Raw genomic sequence first — 22,450 nt, forward strand, 5'->3', positions numbered from 1 at the left:
TTACCTTCCCCTACGCAGCATGCCTACATGCAGGGTCCAGTTTTGGACCCCCCAGTACAGGAGGAACATCAAAAACCTGGAATGAGTTCAGTGGAGGACTGCTTGAAACTTTGGTATCTTCAGTGAAAGCAAAAAACGCTGTGAAGAACGCTTGCGTACATTTTATGGCCTGGTGGAATGAGTCTACAAAGACTGGATGAACTATAGAGGGATGGGGGAAAAAGGGCACTTAGTCTAAGCTCCAATTTTTGTGTTACTGTGTCTTTCCCTCTTTAGACCAGATACATTTATGGATTCTAGTTCACATAAGAAATGTGAAGTAACATAATAAATGAATTGACGGAAAGTAAACAGATTGTATAATGGTATGAAAGCACCAAAACCCCATTTTTGTTGCCATTTGGGCAACATGACACTTTCACGTTAGGTCTAAGGGATGTGTTAGCAATCTAAACCAGTGCTTTCAGTTGCTGATTTTTTTGGTAGTCATTTTTCTAATTTCTGTTATTTGTAACTATAACTGGAAAATGTATAATAATGTAGATTAAAGCATAAAATGGTCACTTGGTTGGTCAGATATGTGGCAGAATTTTAACATGTAGGAAGTGTCAGGCATATGAATCGTATCAGGAAATGGTGCCCTTTATACTTATATGGTTATAAGCTACTGTATTTTGTTCCTTTGGAGTCTGGATTTTTTTCTAGTGTCCAGTTCAAACACTTAAGATGTGGGAGGGGGCTGTTCTCAGAAATAGAGTTCATTTATAAATAAAAATATTTTATAAAGTCATTAAGAAAAAAAAATCTATCTTGAGGTCCTGGCTTTAATAAATGTATCTTGTAATAGGAACAGTGTCTTAGCACAGCTTCTGGCTGCAGAATCAGCTGAGATGTAAATTGAGGTGGGAGAACGTGGACCTTGTACCAAATAATAATATTGTATTCCTAGTCTTGCCTTGATTTCTGTGTCTGTAGCTGTTTGTACAGCTAGATGGTGATTCCCTGCCCTCCCCCCCCCCCTGATAAAAGGCTGAGGGAGGAAAAGCGCCCATAAAGATAATTAATGCATTAAGGACTACACTTGGGGCACTGAGTTAGTTAGTTTGTTTTTCATTAACCTTTAAGAGCACAGGGCAGTCATTTTTAATGGCTAGAATTAGCCTGTACAGCTTTCCAGGTCCCATTAGCTGATTTAGGCAGAAGCAAATGATGACTTGATGATTACAGCTTTTTCTCAGGCTGAGGTGTTTGGAGAAGTGAAGTCATCCCCTGAAACTTCCTGGTAAATCCTCACCTGGCTCCAGGAGGTGAGGGCAGTGTAACATTGCATTAGGGGTGCGCATACCCAGAGGCTGCTTCAGGCAGTGACTGGTTCCAGGGTAGATCCAGCTTCTGCGCTTCAGTGCCAGCAGAGTGGGTTCAAGGCTCTGGAGAGTGTGTTGTTCAGCTGCGCTGGAGAAAATGAGATTTCGTGGCAGATGGAAGTTTTGTGGACGAGCAGTAAGTGTCACTTTGCATGGTCTTTGGAGGAGGCAGGCCGTCAGTTGTGCTGTGACTGCCGGGGAGGTGAGCTGTGGGTTGGCCTTGGGGTTGTTGCTGGCGGTGGTGCAGAAGGCTGTACGTCAGCACTTGAACTTCCAGTTTTTAAGAAATATTCTGCCTACTTCTAGTTCTCTTCTCTTAAAAGACATGGTTGGTGTACAGCTGAAGTTGCCTTTCGTTTGGTTTATCGTGGCAGCTTCAGTAAGTCTGCATCTCATTGTGAATTAGCTTTTTCTCTGTCTTCTTGCTCTGCACGTGGCAGTGTGATTGGGAAATAGATGCAGTTACTCATTCAAAAGTACAATTTTATGGTGAAAGGAAAAGTGTGATAGTACTTTGAGCTCTTTACTGCAAGGGTGGTGAGGCACTGGAACAGGTTGCCCAAAGAAGTGGTAAATGTTCCATCCCTGGCAGTGTTCAAGGCCAGGCTGGACAAAGCCATGAATGACATGATCTAGTGGGGGGCGTCCCTGCCCATGGCAGGGGGTTGAAACTGGATGATCTTAAGGTCCTTTCCAATCCACATTATTCTGTGATTCTATGAAGTGTGTCAGGTCTCAGTTTGCATCCTGGGAAGAACTCATATGTGGACATGAGCAGTGTATGATGGTATATGGATGATACTTGATCTTTCTTAGACACTTTCTTAGAACTCCTTTGGTGCTGGCTCTGTTTAGAGTTTTATAAACATGTAAAACTGCACATGGGTTATGGAAAATATAATTCTGAATAGTTTTGTCAAAGAAACAATACACCCATTTTCTGTGGCTTTGTATTTGACTGTTAACTTCATCTAGCCATCCTTATCGCTTCTGATAACAAACAGAAACCCCAAATGTCACAGTTCAGTTTTGCTTGGCCTAGCAACTCCTATTACACCTGGCAGAGTGTGAAATCGTGCAGCCAGGTTCTTGATGTTAGCTCTCAGTAACTGACTTTGGAGAGCAAGCCTATGACAACTCTTCAGCCAATGCATTCTGAGTTTCCTCAGAACTTGTCAGCACAGCAGGCAGCTGTTACCATTTAGCTTTGGCCAGTGACAATTTCAATAGTTAAGAGAACGTTTTAGGCAGTGTTAAGAAAGAAGTTGTATCAATCTCATGTTACGTGGATGCTGTCTCTGTTTTAGGGTTAAAAATATCCTGAACTACCAGTGCAGAGTGCAAAACTGTCAGAATGTATTATGAGGAAAAGGAAATTACTGTTGTCAGTGAGAGCCGCTGGCGTTTATTATTGCAATTGAATGGCGTTTCTGCATCATACACAATGTTAATAATTGCTCATCATTCAGGACTGTAGTGAAGTGCTTCAGGGAACCCAGAGACATCGTACACCACAATGTAATTGATAATGAAGACTTGTTGACTTAAAGGAAAATGCTTTCCTTATTATACACTGATGTTTTGCTTCTTAAATCTGCTTTGAAAGAGAAAAATTTCAACTTACTGATGTTTTAATGGCTGTTTCATGTATCAGTCCATTCTTACGGCTCCTTTTGGCAACTATCACAGCTCATTTACTTCTGTATATGATCCGTGACCTTGATGCAGGCAACAGAGTGAATTACTGCTGTCTGATGTTTTTGCCTGGTTTAATAAAACTTTTTATGCATTTGGATAATAATCTCCATAATGGTAAATGCTTTTCATGAATTTCCTTACTGTAAAATATCATTCAGATAATACTTACCCTGGGAGACTAACATGATGCTTGTCCTAGGTAATCTTACACTCTTTCACATATATCCGTGTGAATGCCATAATCTAGCTGTGTCTATCTGGTGTGCGAAAGCTTGGATATTTTTTACCCAGCAGTATTTGTTGGAGCTTCCCTTAATGGGTAGAACACAAGACCAGCAGCTCTTCTCACTGCCCTGTCCTTTCCATCAGCAGCTCAGCTAGCAAATCCTTTTATTGTAAGCAGAGAGCTTTGAGAACAGTGTAGAGAAAAGAACAGAGAACTCTGAGAGAAAGGTTCCAGTTCATGTGTTCCATTCCTCCTAAAAAGATTTTTTTCTTTTTTTTTTTTTCCCTAAAGCATATTCTAACAATGCTCTAGCTGGATTCTTTTCTTTGGCCAGTCAGCGACTCCTGTGGAGCAAAACAGGAGGGAAGGAGTTCTTCTAATCATATCCAGTGTAATACATCTTTCATTGTAGGAGGAAAGAGGAACTGCTGGAGAGCCAGAATAGATACATATAAGCAAATTCAGTTGTCACTGTATGTCTGTACAAGCTATTACAAGCTGACCTTTCTGCTTGGTGTCACATTAGTAATTCATGGTAGTTGGCTTTGCTTTTTTAGTGTCGGTATCATCATCTTTGGGCACATTCTTTGCTGCTGTACACAGAGAAGCCTGTGTGTGTTGTCCTTAATGACTGTGTGGTGTTGTCATTGAAAACAGTGCTGTTTAGCTACCTCCTGTCACAGCTTCTGTGGATATGTGCCTCCATGACATGCAGGGTATTCTTCAAGGGATTTTTCTAGTCTTGTCTGAAGGCTGACAAAACCAGAATCTCGCACACATGTATGTACGTGTATTTGTATGTATGTACATATAAGCACGTGTACATCTATCTTTCCACTTGTGGTAGAAATGTGCTGCAATGTTTAAATTAAAAATATTAATGTTGTGTATTGGGTGCATATGACAGCAGAAGCATCATTATCTGATAGCTCTTTTGGGCAGAATTGTAAGTCCTGGTTGCGGATGGACAGGGCTTGCAGGTGTTGCCGTTTATACAGTTCAAGAAATCTGCTTCTTGCCTCAAGGTAAATAGCTCCGACATCACTTTCGTGTGAAGGTTTTGCTGCCTAATATAGTATTCTTATCCTGACAGTTTTAAAATACAGTTGCAAAGTGCAGAAGCCTTCTTTTATAACAGCCTGCGTTAACAGTCTGTAGTAACAATGTCAGTATTGAATGGGTTCGGTAGCTTTTAAATTCTGGGAGTCAGCGGGATATACATGCAATGTTTTATTTGTTTGTTTCTTTTACACTCAGCTGAGCTAGATGCTGAACACACGCAGAAGGTTTTGGACATGGAGCACACCCAGCAGATGAAGCTAAAGGAACGTCAGAAGTTCTTTGAAGAAGCCTTCCAGCAGGACATGGAGCAATATCTTTCTACAGGATACTTGCAGATAGCAGAGAGGCGAGGCAAGTTTTAAAATACTTTCTGTGGTATTTTACACAGTTTTAAAATACCTTTTGTGAGTCACGAACTCGCAACTTGGAGAACACTGTTGAGGGGTCAGAGTCAGCAGCAGTTTTAATATTTGCAGATGGAGTATTGCAGTGCCTCCGATCTTCCTCAGTGGAACCAAAACTTCACATTGGCTTTTGAAACAAGTTTTGGGTTCCAGGAGAGCTAGATGCCTTAGAAGATTAGTCAGACAGTCTGCTCATTGTCTGAGAAATTGCAGAGCACTGAAGTATGTCTGTAATAGCGCTTTTCTCTGCTGAAGAGTGCATCCATGTCTATAAAGGTGTGGGTGGAGCTGGCCCCTTCTGTCCACCAGCGTTCCAAAGCCTGGGATTGTGCCTCAGGAAAATTGTAAAAGTGCAGATGGAAGCTCAGTGTTGTATTTCAAAACAGTTCCAAGGTGGTAGCTGTTTCCGTGGTCTGTGTAACATACAGGAGTGTGTGATTTAGGACATGGGAGATCAGGTTAAACTCTCTTTATTATGAGATAAGTCTGGCACCTCATGACTAGCTGAAGCACAAGGATGCAATAGACATCTGTGTGGGAGGTATCCATCTGTTGGGCCAAAATGCAGGGATTTTAGGACCAGAAAGAAAGCAAGCAAGAGAATAAATCACTCATGTGGCAGAAAAACTGTAGAGATACTGTCCCTGCTTCAGAAACAGTTCTGCTATCATTTGTGATGCCAGAGCAGGAAATACAACCCAGGATTTCCGTTTCTCTGCATGACTGCTATAGCCACGCATCTGCAAGGTGCTCTAGATGGGTTGCTAAGACAGCCTTCTGAGAAGTGGGATATGTCAGTTTAGATCTCTTAGGAAGGAACTGAGTTAGGTCGTCTTCTTTCTGTATAGGTCCAGTCCACTTAGACTAAAAGTGGACATTGTCACTGGCTAGTACTGGACACACAGCTCTGTTAGAGGGTTTAACTTTCTGAACTTCAGCTTTTAGCATGGTGCAGAACCCATGCATATCAAAGAAACTGGTTGAATGAAAGATTTGATCCTGCAGTACAGTTAAAACTACAGAGCTATAGTACATTTGGAAAAAAAACCCTACTGAAATGACAGGATTTCATCTCAGTTCACTTATGAAGGCTTTTAACAGTGTAATTGTTAAATTTAGAGAAACCAATAAACAGTTCATGTAATGTTTAATGTTACACATGCAGCAACTGGAAACCTGAGTACCCCTGAACTTACTGTCTGTGTTTGCCTGTCTTATTGGTCAAGGAAGAAGATGCTCATCCAAGTATTTATTTCCCTTGAGAGCTGTCAGTATTATGTTGACAACAATAAGTAAATTGCTTGAATAATTAATAATGTGAAATCCCCATGCTGGGATAAGATATTGGGCATCAGCCTGGGTTTTGCATACTACTGCCATTTATTAGTCTAACTGAATGAGGAGGAGGAATGGCTGCTTTCTGTGAACATTAATCCTGATTTCTGAATTTCCACATCCCTTGTATATTGACCTTTAGTGACTCTGTGCTTAAATGTGTGTGGTCTTTTTCTCTACAAATGCTTTTAGTTGGTAGAATTGAAAAGGAGTGTTGCAAAATGGAAAGTTTCAATCTTTTCCCATGAGCCCCGTTCCGAGAGTATTTCTTGACAATGCTGTTGCTATAGGTTGCTAAAAGTGTTTTGTTTTACAAAACCAGTAATGGACATTAGTTTCACAATAAAGACTGCACAGAGTAGTCTTGGATTGGGCTGAGATAGCTGCTGAGCAGCTTCTCTGGGTGTGCTCCTTCCAGTTGTAGTTTAATTGTCTACTAATGCACCCAATTATAGCAATTATTGAAGTCTTTATAGGTAATAACACCATGTAACTGATTTCAGTTTGCTCATTGCACTATTTTTACTACAGAACCGATTGGAAGTATGTCTTCCATGGAGGTGAATGTGGACATGCTGGAACAGATGGACCTAATGGACATGTCTGACCAAGAAGCACTTGATGTCTTTTTAAACTCAGGAGGCGAAGACAATAATATGCTTTCTCCCATGCTGGGTATGATCCTAGTAATGACAGTGGGCTTAAAGTGATAAATCACCAGAATTGCTCTAATCTGTAGTAAACCCGTACACTTTATGTAGATTGAGTATTTTTCATCAGTGGTTTTTCAAAACATTAGCATTTAGTTGCAGTACAAGAGAGATTGCTTCAGAACTACTGCGTATTTCTGGACTTTCTCTCTTTTCATCTGGTTACTGCAGTTTTCATGTTGAGTTTGTCATGGTATGGATAAGTGATGTGTTACATACTGCTTTTAAGGTGCATTTTTCTCAATATGAAGTTACTAGAAGGCATTTTAACAAACTTCAAGTTTGCAGCAGTTTGATTTTTATGATGGCCTTCTTGGAATTTGTTCATAACTTTGGCATTCTGAGGTAAATTTGGACCAGTTGTATCCTGCAAGATCTTCAGTGAGAGGTGTTCCTCTGAACAGCTGAACCATGGTTCAATGTGACAGTGTTCTGGAAGCTTCCGACTAGTGATTCTGGTGCTGCAGCTCTTTCACATAGCCTTCTTACTGCTGGTAATGTTACTTAAATAGGATTAAATTAATCCTAACCCAAAATTTTGTTTATGTGTTCTGATGAACAAAAGCAGTTTACATTTTGCCAAGTTGCAGCATGATGAGGGATCTGCTTACAGCAGGAAATTAGTATTAGTGGGTATTTTGTCCACCAGTGAAGAGTGTTTTCTTAATGAAAAATTTCAGTACTAAAATGCTTTTTCCCAAAAGAGCCAAAATGAGTTTTCTTGGGGGAGGTGATGAAGGGCCTTTAAAAGTACTTTGATTTCTTTTGGAACTACCGGTTGATACTTTTATACAAGTACTTACAGTGAAGAACCAGTATGCTTTAAATACTACCCTACGTTTTGGAACATATAAAGGAAAATGTTAATGATGTCCTGCGGTATTTGTCTTCATCCCTGTGTAAAGGTGATTATTACCTGCCGTGAACACGAAACGCTTACTGTAAGTAGTCAAGGCACACTTGGCTACTAGAGGTTTTATGGCAGAACCTAAATTCAGGTGGCTGGTTTTGGATAGGCATCCAAATCATACATTATTGAATTTCATCATTGTTTGAGCATGCAAGTAATTACAGAATCTAGGACTGTTTCCCCATTGCTGGGTGTTTGGCAAATGTTGGACCAAGAAGTTTCATGTCTTTTTTAACAACAAACAGTGTAACTGAATTCTCTAAGGAAGTGTAGAAACTACTAAGAGCAGGGTTTTTTTTTTCCTAAATAGATGTAAAGCTCATTAGCCTTTGAAAAAAAAACCCTATAGGATTTACTTTCTGCTGTAATATATTACAGTGTGTATGTATAGATGGTGTATACATATTTATTATCTAGGTACACACACACTGTAACATAACTTGGCAGTGCTGTTATGTTCTAGCACTGTAACCTTAATGCAGAGGTTGGGTAGGCTTGCAGCAAGACCTACTCCTCTAGTTACTGTGACTACAGCATTAACAGTCTTGTCGCTGTTGTGGTTCCAGACAATTAATTTCCCTCTGAATCAGAAGGGATTTTTGTGCTTGCTCTAAGGACCTTGCACCCTGGTGTCAAGCTAAATATGCAACAGTCTTCATTCTCAGAAAAATAAGATGGCTTAAAGGTAACTCTTCCTTTTGGTGTCAGTGGAGAAGGGGGGTTGGTCAGGGCAAGATTTGTTTCACAGCTGTACTGAACGCCACAGAACACAGGTCAGTTATTTTAATAAGTGGAAAAAATAAAAATCGGCTCAAGATATTAAAACTTGCCCAGCTCTTTCTAGAAATGTGACCAGCTGCTGGGCACTGGTTTTGAAATGTATCATGATAGTGAGTGGAGCTGAACAATTTACCCACCTCTGCTACTCTAGAAAACTCCTCTGCGTGCCATGTGTAAATTAATCTAGTACGTGCTGGTGTGCACAACAGAGGTGTCTTTAAAAATACTGCTAGTATCATTCCTGTTCAGTATAACTTCATGTTCTCCCTGAGGAAGCAGCTGAGTAGAGCTGCTAGGCATCCTCCACATGATTCTTAAGAGGCTTTTCTCACCCACGTTACTCAGTGCTGAACCTGGGTGCGCTGACTATGGAGGAACACTTACTAGGCATAGTAGAGAAGTCAAAAAGGGCTTTATTTGGCCTATCACATAGAAGGAATATTTATGTTTCCCCATTTTAACTTATTTCATTTCCGGCCAGGAAGTGTCCAGAATAGAAGATCTAAGATAATGTTGAAATCTGAACTCCCAAACTGCAAGCAAACACCATTGCACTGAACTTGCTTAGAAGACTTTTTGCACAGGATGTGGAGGAAGCATAGTCTCAAAATCCCATTCGTGTGCACTTGAGCTATGATACAGCTTTACCAGGAGGAATGCTTTCATGCTGTGAGCAAGAAGTGGTTTTGCTTCCACCTCTTCGCTTTCAGTCAAAACTGGAGATTATTATTGCCCATCTCCTAGTTTGTTTGTTTTCCACCCAGGTTTATTTGTGTCCTTCTGTTGGACAGTTTGTCTGGAGGATCCTCCTACTGGTGATAATTCTCAGCACGTGCTGAAGACCAACAAATTTTATTATAGGAGTTTATCAAAGTCGGAGTTAGGAGGATTACTTGGGTCTTGGCTAACAGGCAGGCTGGACATCAGCTGCGTCTCTTTCAACAGTCAGGACTTAATATTCCTGCAGTCTTACCTTATTTGTTCTCAAGAGTTAGAAATTCTAGAATGAGCAAAATGGACACTCCGTCAGAAACAGATTAAAGCCAGCCTGCGGTTTGTGTTTGAGATCAACTTCAGAAAAGCCAAAGGGCAACTTTGTGTTTGGGGAAGGTTTTCTAATGGTGTTTTGCAAAAGAAGCAAAACAGCCTCAGTGCAACTCATTAACCAAGGTTGAGCTCACTTAATTTACTGACTTGTCTGTTCACTTGCTGTGCTGAAGTTTGATTGTTGTTGTTGTTGTTGTTGTTGTTTTTCCATCTCTAAGGGCCCGAATCCAACACCTACATGAATGAGATAAGTCTCCAAGTTCCGAGCCAGTCTGAATTACGCCAGAAACTGTCATCTTCCCTGTCATCAACCTGCACCGATTCTGCCAGCCAAGATGCAAGCGAAGGGGAGTCGCCAGTTGTTCAGTCTGATGAAGAGGAAGTTCAAGTGGACACTGCTCTTGCTGCTGTAACTGAAAGAAAGGGTGCTTCAGATGTTAGTGATGAAAGTGACTCTCAGACTATTTGAATCTTAAACCCATATCCTTTAAGAATGACTTCTGAATGAATGAACAAGTGAATGAAGAGCTTGCCTGTGTAGCAGTTTGCTAACCGTTAACAGCCAGATCTTTTTACTTAGTGATACTGCCTTTTTACAGAATCGCCAGTCATGTGGAGGTTGGTTTTTAAAAAAAAAGCCTAAAGCACACACACTTTAACTGTAGTCTTGGGGCTCAGGGGAGCAGTAAACCTGTTGTATATACTATGTATAAGAGAATTAAAGAGGGAAGATGCAAGTTACTTTGACCACTAACCGTTAATGGCTGATTGGAAGTACTTAGACTTGATGTGTAATACCGAACCCAAATTGTTCCTTGCATGTTGTCAGCTGCTGCAACTGAAGGTTTAGGATCCAAACCAAAATGAAAAGTTATTTTCTACTCTTTACTACCTACTGACTGCCTACTGCCTTTGTCTACTAGTGCAGCAGTGTTTATTTACTCTCTCACACTTCTTATTCAGGACCAACTTAGTTATCATAGGTGTTAAGGAAAAAAAAGAAATTGAGAAAGAGGAGAGATGCGTATTGAGATGTTACACTCCTCACGGAGCAGAGTTCTTAGCATTGTATGAACTTACTCCTCTTTCGACACAAAATAAAGTATTTCTATCTCAACCATGTCTTTTACTTGATTACCCAAATATTTTTGTCCATGACAGTGAAGAGAGGAGACTAATTCAGAAAAAAAACCCAAGTCACTTATAAGGAGCACCAGTGTAATTTACTTTTCCGTGGTAACATCTGTTTGACTACACTGATGCAAGCCAGCAACCCTGAATGAGTTATAACTTAAATGCTCGCATTTTATAAACCATAGAACCTGTAGTTGTCATCATCTTGCTGCCTCTTTCTTTTTCTGCAGTCATGTTTTGTCTTGAAACTTGAGGTCTGAGCATGTCTAACGCCTGTTGCTTGTCAAGTCTCACGCTCTGTTTGCAGGGATCTGCTCTCCTTTGAGAAGGCTCCTGGCTCTGCTCTTCATGCACAGAGGGAAGGAATGTAATCAGGAACAGCGTAAGTAAAAGGATGAGCTGCGGTGTAGATCTCTCGGCAAAGACCTGCCCTGACAAAGGACTGATGCACGTTCTCCAGCTCCCTAGCTGGGAAGTGGCCAGTTCCCTGAAGGATTCATTCTGTTTCCTGTTACCTGACAGAGTGTTTTCTGAGCCCTCTCTAGGAACTTCAAGCTAGACACTCGCTACCTGCAGTTAGTTATTTTCTGTTTAACAAGGCGTCTGTTGAAGGCAGCTTTTCTTGAAGGAGCTTCCTTTACTCACTCGCTTTCCAGAAGACAGACAAAATGTCCAAAAAAGTTTTGTTTTTTTTTATTAAACCTCGTAGTACAAACCTGGAAAGTAAACAAAAAACTGGCAATAAACAACATGAAGTCTTTCCTTACAAGGAAAGAGAGCAGAGCAGCGCTAATAAATTAAATGTCAAACTGTAAGCCATAGTCAGAAGTTTACTGTCAAGAGGGAAAAGTACACAGCAAGGCCATAAAAACCAGACAACCACATTTGAAAACACTTGACTCTGTTTATGTTATTGTTAAATATTCCAAAACAGTTCAGTCTTCTGCAACAACAACCAACAAATTGTATTATAGGACTTTCCTGACAGTCACCACTGGCAAGCTCAGTGCAATATGGGTAGCTACGGTATTGTTGAATTCAATTACGAAACAAAACAGTTTGTGAAAACATTTTCCCTTTTTTATTCCACACATACTGTACACACAACCAGAAAAGGGCAACAGCTACTCCATTATTATTTTTTGTTGTTGTTCAGTGATGTAAGCAGCACTTATAAATGTTACAAGAAAAACCCTGTAAGCATCCAATCCAACCGATGAAGAAAGTGAAACGTAAGGCTTTTCTTCATCTTGTCTCTTCACCATCCCCCCTCCCCTCCCCAAGAAAAGGCTCAAGTATTTAAAAAAATTTACAGGCATATGTACAAAAGGTGTGACTTTTTTTTTTCTTTTTGTTACAACATGAAGAGAAAAAATAGACAAGATGAAAGCAAATGCATTTTCACATTCAAAAGAAAGATGCAGACCTGCTAGTGGCTCTAAATGTGATCATATAATGAAACAAATTCAGAACAAAAATTAATGCTTGACTGTGTAAAGGTGTGAAAAACAGCAGTGGAATGGAAATGGAATGTTAGAAAGATTGCACGTCTATGACAAAAGAAGCACTTATGGCTTCAATCACTTTTTTTCTTTTTTTTCTTTTTTTTCAAAGGATGCTATTGAAGGGTTTTTGATAAAGTAGCCAACAGCACCAAAAAATAACAGAATGGATTTCCTAATGAAATCAGGCACAGTTTTCCCTCACGTGACTCCTCAAGGCAGGCAGTCTTTTTTCCTCCTTTTTTTTTTCTTTTTTTCTTTATTTTTTATTTCCCCCCCTCAAAACAGATGCATAGTGATGTGCTGGTAAAAGAGAACATACTCCAAATCTCCTCCTTTTGCCTACAAGTTAGGAAACAAAGTCCATCTTCAGCTGCCAAAACCTCCCAAAGAAAGTGTGTATTCTCCAATTTAAAAAATTACAAAACTTATCTTGCTGTGACAGAATAAAAGACAGCCAAAGTAAAGCAATTTCGTTCAAGTTTTTGTCTCCTATCCCTTTTCTCTCTAGAAAAATCTGCTCACATGACCGGAGAACAAATTATAAAACACATCCAACTTCAGCCTATTCCAAAAGTGGGTTAAAAGCCTTTCTTCACAGTTACCAAAAAGGCTTTTTGTTTTTTTCAGCCATAGGGACAATACAAATTAATATTTTATCGGCCCCTTGCCGCTTTTAAAACAGTGAACATACGGCAGTTCAAAAAAATCAGACTGCTGTATCTATCTAGTCTAAGTACAAAAAAAAATTCAACAGTTTAATGCTAAAACAAAATTAGTTCTCTAAAACCAGAAGAAAATCTTCTTTAGAGCTAGTGCAAAGACAGCTTGTATTCTACAGCAAGTACTCCAAACTATGGTATAATAATTACAAAAAATATATATAAATTGACAAAATGAGAGTGTTGGCATCTTCAGGATTAACTTGAAGCACTTTTGGATGAACTGGAGGATGAAAGCCTAGATGATGGCACATCAACTGTCGCTCTCTTACGAGGTCCTCTTTTTGGTGTAGGCTTGCTGATACAGTTCTCAATGCTGCCATTTTTACCAGATACTTTTCCACAGATTTGATTGACTAGACTGATTATTTGTTCCTATTCAGGGAGAGAGAGAAAAAGAAAACACAAATTAGCATCTGCTCTTTCTCCAGTCACTTCAGATGAACAGTGATGCAGTGCTGCCTTTGCACCTAATGGAGAAAAAACCTTGGCTCATATACGACATTCATGACCAGGAATTTCAGTAAACGTACTGCGCAGTAGTCCGGATACTGCCCTTGTTGAAGCTACCCCCTCCAAATCTGAAGACAGTGATGAGCAGAACCAGAAACCTCTTGAGCAAGAATAAAGAAACTGGGCTCCATCGTTACTACACTGAGGTCAGAAACGTTCTTCAGATACAGCTTAAAACCCACTGCTGAACAAAGTTACAAATGCTATAAACCCACAGTAGCACTGCTTATAATTTACTATTTATTAAATATTTCTTGAAAATTTAAGGAAAAGATCCCACTTTTTCCTTGTGACATTGTTGGCGTTTGTTACAGGATGCTACTTTTAATACTGTTCAGGATGTCTGGGGTGTGCAGGTGCTCTCAGCCCATGCAAAGAGAAAGCTGTTTTGCGGCCCTGCAGAAAAGGGGCAATAGCCACATGGCATTATGATCAGAAGGGATCAGGAGACCTTGACCTGCACATTGGCTGCAGTGTCACTTCTACTTCCACTGCATTCAGGGACTGGATGAAGTTCAGGGCAGGGGAGAGATTTTTCTAACTGGCTGGCCCACCCTAGTAAGAAAGTCGAGAATTTGCTTTTGGGCAAACCTGAAGCAGCTTCTTAGTGAAGTCTGTCTAACAGTTAGACCTGACATGCAGGTGATCTTTCTCCTCATTCACAGCCCTCAAAACCAATTCTGTACCAGTAGCCAGAAATGCAGCAGTCAGATGTCTTTCAGAAACGTAGAAACTTCGGCGTTTTTTTACATTTGGAAAAAATAATCATTACCACCCAGGGAAGCCCATCTCAAAAAGCTGCTTGCACCAGCACTGATCTCCAAGAACTGATTTTGTGATTTCTTTTACTGCTTCATTATCCACCATTCAGAGTAACAGTGAAATGCTGCCCCACTCTTGATTCCCCACCCCATTCCCTTATACACTGGAGACATGGAGCTAATTAGCCAGATGAAGAGGCATCCATCATTTGACTGTATGGATCTGTCTGGACTGATGGAGCATTAGTCCAGAACCCAGACCCTGTCCTAAATCACCAGCCTGAGCTCTGTGAGTGTTCACCATCGCATTTGCTTGAAGCCATCACTGGACCTCTTGTCTACAATTCCTCTACAAGTTTGCCTTAGAGAAGGTTCAAACTGGACTGGAGTTATCCACAGAGAAGTTACCCAGAAGTATAGAAGTTACAAGAAATTAACCAGGCAAAGCACAGCTTCATGTTCTACAGCATCCCAGAGCACTAAATGCCTTCTCTGTTCTGTAATACCTATCCATGCCATTTATGTTTCAGGTTTCATCTTTGTAATCATGTTTCCCTCTATTTCTTTCATTTAGATCATAATACAGCACCTTCTTCCCACATCCAAAAGACCCCAGCACAGTCTCTTGAGGTTTCAGTAGGACAAAGACAGAGTTAAGTCTACTCCCAAATTTTCAGTGTCAAAGCTCAGCAGCATCACAAAGCTACATCGTACAGACCTCATCGTAACGGTACATCATTTTCAGTCCCCGACAAGACTTCTGTTTTTCCACATGCCGCAGGGCACACTCCAAGCAGAAGACAACATTTTCATTCTCCTGTACGACCTATATAAAAATGCAGGAGTAGGGGGGAGAAGTGCAATAAGCCCCAGATTGTAGCCATATTATGCACACAGTATTGAATTATTGTCTGAGCTATTAAACCTGTATTTTACTACAAGTTGGTTAGAGGCATAAACACAAAGTATTACACATTGTGAAATGATTCAGAATGTGTAAGAAGAAAGTACATATCCCTTTTTAAGTGCTAATGTTGGCAAATACATATGATTTATAAAAAAAAGCACCAATAGTAATGTAGGCCCAATCCAAATAGTGATATATGCGTAAGTATCTAACACATAGCCTAAAGATTTCCTGAAAGCAGCCGTTTCAAATTACTTTAAAAGCTGTCTTGAATGAGGATAAAATCAGAAGCTTAGCCACAGGATTCCTCAGCTACTGTCTCGTTCAGCAGAGGTCACATTTGCTCAGCTGGCTACCAGCCAAGCCTACACATTCCAGTTGGAATTTGACAACCAAGTTGATTTTCTTGTCCCTTACTACTGTTTTCACAGCGCGATGAGGAAAAATCCTTTCCTTCATTACACTTACTCCAGAGCAAACAGGACAGAATTAAGAGGATCTGGTTGTCGTTTTTTTTTTTTTAAATAGACTCATTTTAAAGTGACTTCAAATTAATACTGCTTAAGCAGCCATCCAAAGACATGTATAAACATATATAAACTGAGTGTATTCTATCATCTTAGGGGGGAAACAGGTATAGCTAACCATTTAATAAGTTACATTGCCCTTCCATCAAAAACCTGACTTATGTAACCAAAAAACCCCAAAAGATGTCAGAATAATTGCAGTATTTCCAGAATATGGACTTGCACACACTGTACTTTTAAAAATATCTGATCTTGGAATTAAGTGGTACATGAGACTGTGGGAGGAGTTTTTTGATATTTTTAATTAAATTGCTGTATTTCTAGGTATTCTGCATACAGCTAAAAACCTGGAAGTGTCACCACGGTGGTTAGCACACGTTCAAAAGCCAGTAAGCAATTACTTGTAAAGAGAGAGAAAGTTTATGGGCATGAATCCTGTTTCTGAACAGACAGGTTGGCAAACAGCATCGCAGCTTGATAGACAGAATACATCTACCCTGCAATTTGTCTTGTAAGGAAATTGTCGCAGCACAGGCTGTAGCTGCATGCCTAAGGCTCAGGGCACATATCTGAGTTGCTAGCTCATCCTGGGAACTGTTCTGCCATGACTTAAAACTACTGGCAACCAGCAGGTATCTTTGTTATCTCTACTAGTGCAGTGCAGCTGAGTGACTAGTTTACCCCTTCCTTACAGGGGGAGGAAAGCTAGCTGACACTAACTTGTCTTCTGTCACTGCTGCCTGAGGCAGTAAATGTTCTGAGACAAACCAAATCAGCATCTCTGCATCACGTGTGGAGTGTATGAGATCACTCAGTAGTCATCTCCCGTCTCTCAAATGCTTATAGTCCATTACAGTGCCCTAACGGGGAGAGAATACCCCAGAGGTGGCAAAGGACTTTACTCACCATGGAAAGATAGCACAGGTGCTGACAAATCTGACATCTCCTCTCTGACGTTTCTAACTGCAACCACTTTCGAGGCTTTTTCTTTCCATCCATCCCCGTGCTGCTGCTGTCGTGGCTGCCGTAGCGCGCTGAAGAATGGAGACCTGCCTCGTAAAGCTGCCGCCGCTGCCTCAGCTCTGTATCCCTGTGAATGTTTTATGCAATTAGACACAGGCATCATCTCACACCACCACAAAGCCATGTATAACCACCTTTTTACCACCATCATCACTGAAACCTTAGCTCCACACAGCAAAGCCCTGAGTGTTGTTGGAGGTTGGTGCCATTCCCTACTCATGGTGAGAGATAGCCAGCACCACAGAAACATTGCCTAATTGCAAAAGCTATCTCCGGATTTTAACAGCAACCACTGTACCAAGCCAGTGGTTCTCAAACTGCTCCACAGAGAACTGGGGACTGACGAGTACTTCCTGTAGGTCAGTGGTTGCCCAGGGCCATGTGAAGTCGGGAGATGCGGCTAACATGACTCTCATCCCTAAAGTTGCCAAAAGCCACCTGGAGCAGGAAGCCACCTTCATCAGGAGGCAGAGATGAACCAAGGACCTGCTGCCATGAGGAGCTTCAGGCAGGAAAGGGGGAGCAGGGCAAGTGATTGTGCCAGAAGACGATGATCTTGCTGTACACCCGGGGAAAGAGGAGATACCAATTAAGGATCAAAACTAAGCCCTCCAGCTGCCCTTCACCCATGGTATCCGCAACGTGGAACGGTACTTCCTATGCTGAACTACACAGCATTAGGAGTGCAGGTCAGGTTGGAGCCGAGTGGAAGACAGCAAGCGTGGAGTGAGCTGAGCAGATGCAAGGGGAGAATAAAAAAGCTCACCACCAGACACAGCTGAAGATGGGTGGAAAGCCAAGCTAAGCAAATGGCATGGGCAAACTGAGCAACCAAGGCAGATCAAGAGAGGAGGCAGCAAAAAACAGAACAAACAAGCAAAACAAAGGGGAAAAAAATATGGTACAGTGTCCCACTTTGTTTTTTTTTTATGGGTTTTGTTGTGTGGGGCTTTGTTTTCCATAAGCAGACACAGGAAGGACCGATATCCTCCAAAGAATCCCAACCTAAGCATAAGAACAAGTTAGAGAACCACTCTGATAGAGGTCGACGTGACAGTCTAACAGCAAGCACCAACATTTCTGTTTCACCTTTCGCACTTGCAGTCTTTTCCTCTTCAAGGAAAAAAAAAGTAATAATAAAAAAAAAGGCACTTGGAAGGTCTCATTCCCACGGGGGAACCAGCTGCAGGTAAAGCAGTCAGTACACCTCTTTGTATTTCTTTCTGAACACTAAAACAACACATGGGCTGTTTTCCCCTTCAGTCTGTCACTGGAAATTTTCCAAATGAACATGCTAGTTAGTTAAATACAGTTTGTAGGTTCCATTCATCAAAACTTTCTTGACATCTCGAGTATCAGTTGTCACAAACTTGAAAGATAGGAAGGAACTACATGGTAGGGAACAAAAGAGAAGATCATTACACAGGAAGCCAGGCAACATTGTGTTTTCTTTTTTTACCTATCTTAAGAGAAACCCTAAACATGTTTCCTTAATACTGGGGAGAATGCGAGATGCATTAGCACCTATAAATAAGCTGCTCACTTAATGGCTTAAATCAAGACAACTTTCTGTAAGCAAAGTACCTTCTACAACTGCAGCATAATAATCTTGATGCTGAAGACAAGAGTTCCTGGTGCAGAACCCATGACAGACATGGATTGACAGTGGCTACTGATGCCAAGAGGCTGAAAAACTGAATAAAGGTATTTAACCACCTGGCACCACACAGTTCACGTAATGCTTCAGGAAAGCTTGAATCTCAGCACCAAGAATCAACAAAAACAGAAACCCATGGCAAACTGTAGCTTTAATTCCATGATGGTGCCCGAAGTAGGGAATTCTTAGAGTAAGACATCCTAACCATGGGCACTCTCACATCAGATACAGCCACGGAAACTGCTTCTTCCACATGTGGCTGTCTTGGAGTTTGTTTGCTGGGCTTTTCCTTGGTTAAGTAGGTACAAGACATGCATGTGAAAGGGTTACTTACATTATCCACCTCCAGAGTCTGTCAATGAAAACAAAATAGGTACAACAGGTCCCCAATTTGTTACCTGAGCTCTCCAAGAAGTGATGATATTGTACTCAGAGTCGGCCCATTTTCCTTTTTTGCTTCTGCTGTTGCAATCTGATAAAGCAACTTTTCCATCGAAAATGGTTTGGCGATTCGTCGTCTCTTCATTTCCTGGGACAGAAATTGCCCAATTAGTTCTTCAGCATTTTGGAAAATAAAAGTTATAAAGAATGACTTCAATGTAGCCAAAAGGAGCCTTTTAAAACCACCCAAAGTAAAAGCTTTCCACAGTCCAAATGAAGCAAAGCATTTATGTTCCAACTTACAACCAGCACTAACTACACACTGAAACAAATGCTAATCAGAAGTAAATCCTTCCAAGTAGAAAGCGAGGTGCCCAAGGGCTTTGCTGAATTGGGTCCTCCTGATGAAAAGACTGCAAAAGGAGACTTTCTGCTCATGCCTTAGGTGAACCAATGCCACAGAAAAAACTTGAAACCTTAAACCAAACGCATGCTACCAGCCATCATAATCAACTGCTTTCTTGAAGAATGCCCGAGTGCCTCTTAACGGCTAACATTCTGTTTTCATTCAGAGTCAAAAGTAGAAAGCAAAAAAGCATCTGCAGTGCATGATGGCATATATGAAAATATGAAATCAGCCTCTTTGCTACCTCTTCTTAATATGCTTTGCTATGAAATTTAATGCAGAATAAAAGATAGGCAAAGTCTGCATCTATAAAGAGAAAGAAGCAAAACGTAAGTACTCCAGTGTCCCCACATTTCCGGTACACCCTTTTTTCAAAGAATAAAATTAAACATCAGTGGACAAGACCAGGACAGGAGAAATGTCCCCAAAATGAGAAAAATAAAGAGAAGGATGCCCAGGCATAGGTTAGCTTGCAGTTTACCAAAGTGGAGGAACCAACCTCAAAATTCTCTCCCTAAAATCTAATCTTTCCTGTGAAGACCAAGAGGAGTACTGTGATCACTTAAGGTCACTAACACACTATTTGCACTCTCAGCCACCCAGTAATATCTGTCTTTCTCACCTACTTGACACACAGGGCTGCTGTTATTTTGCATCTTTTAAAATATCAAAGACAACAACTAGCAAAATAGGCAGATGTCAGGGGAAAAAGACAAGCAAAAGGAAGAGGGTTCAGTTCTGTTCAGTTTTGCCTGTTACCAGTTCCTCTCTGGGTCAGCTTTTAAAGCTACTTTCCTGTCAGTGTGAACTCAGTGATTTTAAACCCTTTTGATAATTCTTATACAGGCAAATTCCTTTAGTTACAGCACACTTGGGAAAAGCGTAGCGTTTTCCCAAGTATCTGAAGTTTTGTTAGTGTCATTTGAAAACTCTGCCCCTCTGTAAAACAAAACAGGTTGAGCTGTACTGGCCTTAGTACAAATCCCTGAGGAATGCAGAAAGAGACCTCCCTCCCTCATAAGAAGTGACCGTTTATTCCCATCCTCTGCTTCTCCTTAAATCATTTAGTTTTCTGGTGAGTGAACTTTCCCTCTCAACCCATGACAGGTTTATTTCTTTAAGAACCCATCCCAAGGAGCCTCTTCCAGAAATGCTGACAGACTCTGTCAACTGGATCTCTTTTGTCCATCTACCCTTCCAAAAGCTTCACAGCCTGGGGGCCATGACCTCATTGCAAAAGCCATGTTGATTACCCTGGTCTTGTTCTTTTCTACATTTATTTGTTCTTTAGGAAGTGTTTGTCTGAAATCTCCTTTTGCTCTGCATTTGTGTCTATTCACATGCATCTTGCTAGAGTGGATGTTTTACTTCTATTTTAATCTTCTGCATACAAAAGGGGGTTTTTGGTCTCATTTCAAACAAACAACTTTCCCCTGGTGTTGGGCATGCCAAGTTTAGTGGGGGTTTGCCTTTTGAACATTTTTTTTTTTGCTAAGCAATCTGCATGTGTTGTGAGTCTCTAACACAGCATCTTTAAGCAATTTCTATGCTGCACGCAAACACTTAACCCTTCTTTTCTGCATTCTCAATTTAACAAGCTTCCTTAGTTTTATGCAAGGCTGTCTTTTGAAATGAAACACCACAGCAGTGGATATGGTTTACTGCTCTTTCAGGGTTCTTAATCTCTGCTCACCATCACAGTGCAGCTATTTGACAGTGATATTTTGAGCTGGGCTCCACCATTGCTGAGAAGCGAGATGAGAGTTTCTTCTCCTTGCACAATTTTCCTAACTAGCTGCTCCCAGCAGCCATTTCTGTTCTGGCATTACACACAACACAACCACTATCCTAGCTACAGGGAAGAGACCAGCATTTCCCATTATCATCGTATATCCTGGCCTCACAGGTTTTCTCATCTCCTTTAGCATGACACAGGCTATACACCATCGGGTATGGTGAAGCAGGAGTGAATGTGCAGAGTGATACAGTTGATGCTGAGGAGCCAAACACCCACAGTGTGTGTATGTAAAGCTGATGGCTTCGAAGCAGTCTAGCCTGGTCCTGTGGCCACACTGCCACTGGTTTTGGAGGGCACTTCTGGAGTGCCTCTTACCATTTGGTTTCATCTAAAAGCAACCCAGTCTGCTAAGGCAGCTCTGTGATAGGAACCAAGGAGTGGTCATTGCGTGACATTATAAAGGCACATTCCTCAACCAAACTAAAACTTTTTGGGGGGAAACATAGAAAGCCTCTGCCAGCATATTGGCTGGACAGTCAGGAGAACAGTGCTAAACTAATACCATGCCTTTCCTATTTAGAACAGGAAGATCAGGGCACAGGGATTCTGTCACCAGTGACAGAATTAAACCTGCATTATTTTACTGTAATCTCTCTTTTGGTTGCAGCAGTGCTGCTCCAACCAGATGACTAACTCCTTCTTTCCTATGTACTTCTTCCTCTCCTATTACAGTACCAGCTGAGTCTCTTCACCAAGTTTCTGGTGGGCCCTATAGCACCAAAGCCCTGCTTTAAAACCAGATGTTCTTTCTTATCTCCGAACTTCTAGACCAGAGTGCATTCATTTAGTTCAGTATTCTGTTTTCCTGTTTCCTAAATGAATTGTACTGACTTTGCCCCACGCCTTATTTGAGGACATGAAGTTACCCCTTTGCCATTCCAAACACAAACTCTTCACCACACCTGTAAACCTTTTCCTCATCCTAAATTTAAAATTTCAAGAGCTCTCAGGGTGTTTTTTAAAAGCCAGCAACCTGGTTCCACATATGGTTTAGGTGAAAACTCTGTCCTTTACACACGCTTTATACTAATTCTTTTATTCCCACAATTATCCTAACTCCTTACAAACTGAAATCAATGCCATTTCAGATGCAGAATTTCATTTTTTCCATATATTAAAGGAGACTGAGCAGTCACTCAATACAGAAATGAAACAACACTGTTTAGTAATATAGTCACTATAAAAAAAATCAGGTCACAGTATCACAGAATGAAACCAAAGTTAATTTATCAAACAGCCGAAAACTGTCAATATTGCTGTTGAGAACAGACAGACAGGAAGGTACAATTGTCAGAGTTCATTAACAGTCCAAAATGGGAATCTTGCTCATTACACAGAATGTGTCAACCTCTGAAAAGCACAATCCCAGCCCACCTTTGAAAATGGCCAAGTGCCTTGCCAAAGTGAAGGAACCAGGGAAAAATTTCCAAAATTTAAGGGAGTTAAGAACATAGGATAGTTTGAGGAAAGAAAGGAGGGAAGGAAAATAAAAGAAGGAAAAGCAGAGTGCAGTGGGTGTTTACAGAGTTACTTCGATAAAAACATGTTTCTGTGGTTCTCCTAAAGTCTGTGAGAACTGTGAC

The 22,450-nt window shown here is 40.9% G+C and overlaps 2 protein-coding genes across 5 annotated transcripts in view; one reads left to right on the top strand and one right to left on the bottom strand.

The window, feature by feature from the left end:
- Positions 1–10,653, top strand: part of DTNBP1 (dystrobrevin binding protein 1) — a 76,041-nt gene extending 65,388 nt beyond the window's left edge. The window contains exons 8-10 of the mRNA XM_062617976.1: positions 4,546–4,701; positions 6,621–6,764; positions 9,755–10,653. Coding sequence (XP_062473960.1) covers positions 4,546–4,701; positions 6,621–6,764; positions 9,755–10,005 — 551 coding nt within the window. The 3' untranslated portion in view covers positions 10,006–10,653. The remainder of the gene's footprint in view (positions 1–4,545; positions 4,702–6,620; positions 6,765–9,754) is intronic.
- A 688-nt stretch (positions 10,654–11,341) lies between these two features.
- Positions 11,342–22,450, bottom strand: part of JARID2 (jumonji and AT-rich interaction domain containing 2) — a 224,979-nt gene continuing 213,870 nt past the window's right edge. For all 4 annotated transcript variants that reach the window (XM_062617973.1, XM_062617975.1, XM_062617974.1 and 1 more), the window contains 4 exons: positions 18,681–18,811; positions 16,509–16,692; positions 14,887–14,994; positions 11,342–13,269 (listed from right to left, as the gene is read on the bottom strand). In XM_062617973.1, the coding sequence (XP_062473957.1) occupies positions 13,093–13,269; positions 14,887–14,994; positions 16,509–16,692; positions 18,681–18,811 (600 nt within the window). In that variant the 3' untranslated portion in view covers positions 11,342–13,092. The remainder of the gene's footprint in view (positions 13,270–14,886; positions 14,995–16,508; positions 16,693–18,680; positions 18,812–22,450) is intronic.

Source organism: Pezoporus occidentalis, unplaced genomic scaffold (genome assembly GCF_034315485.1).
Source record: "Pezoporus occidentalis ecotype Australia unplaced genomic scaffold, CSIRO_AGI_Poc_V1 ctg2, whole genome shotgun sequence".
NCBI classification, from domain to species: domain Eukaryota; kingdom Metazoa; phylum Chordata; class Aves; order Psittaciformes; family Psittacidae; genus Pezoporus; species Pezoporus occidentalis.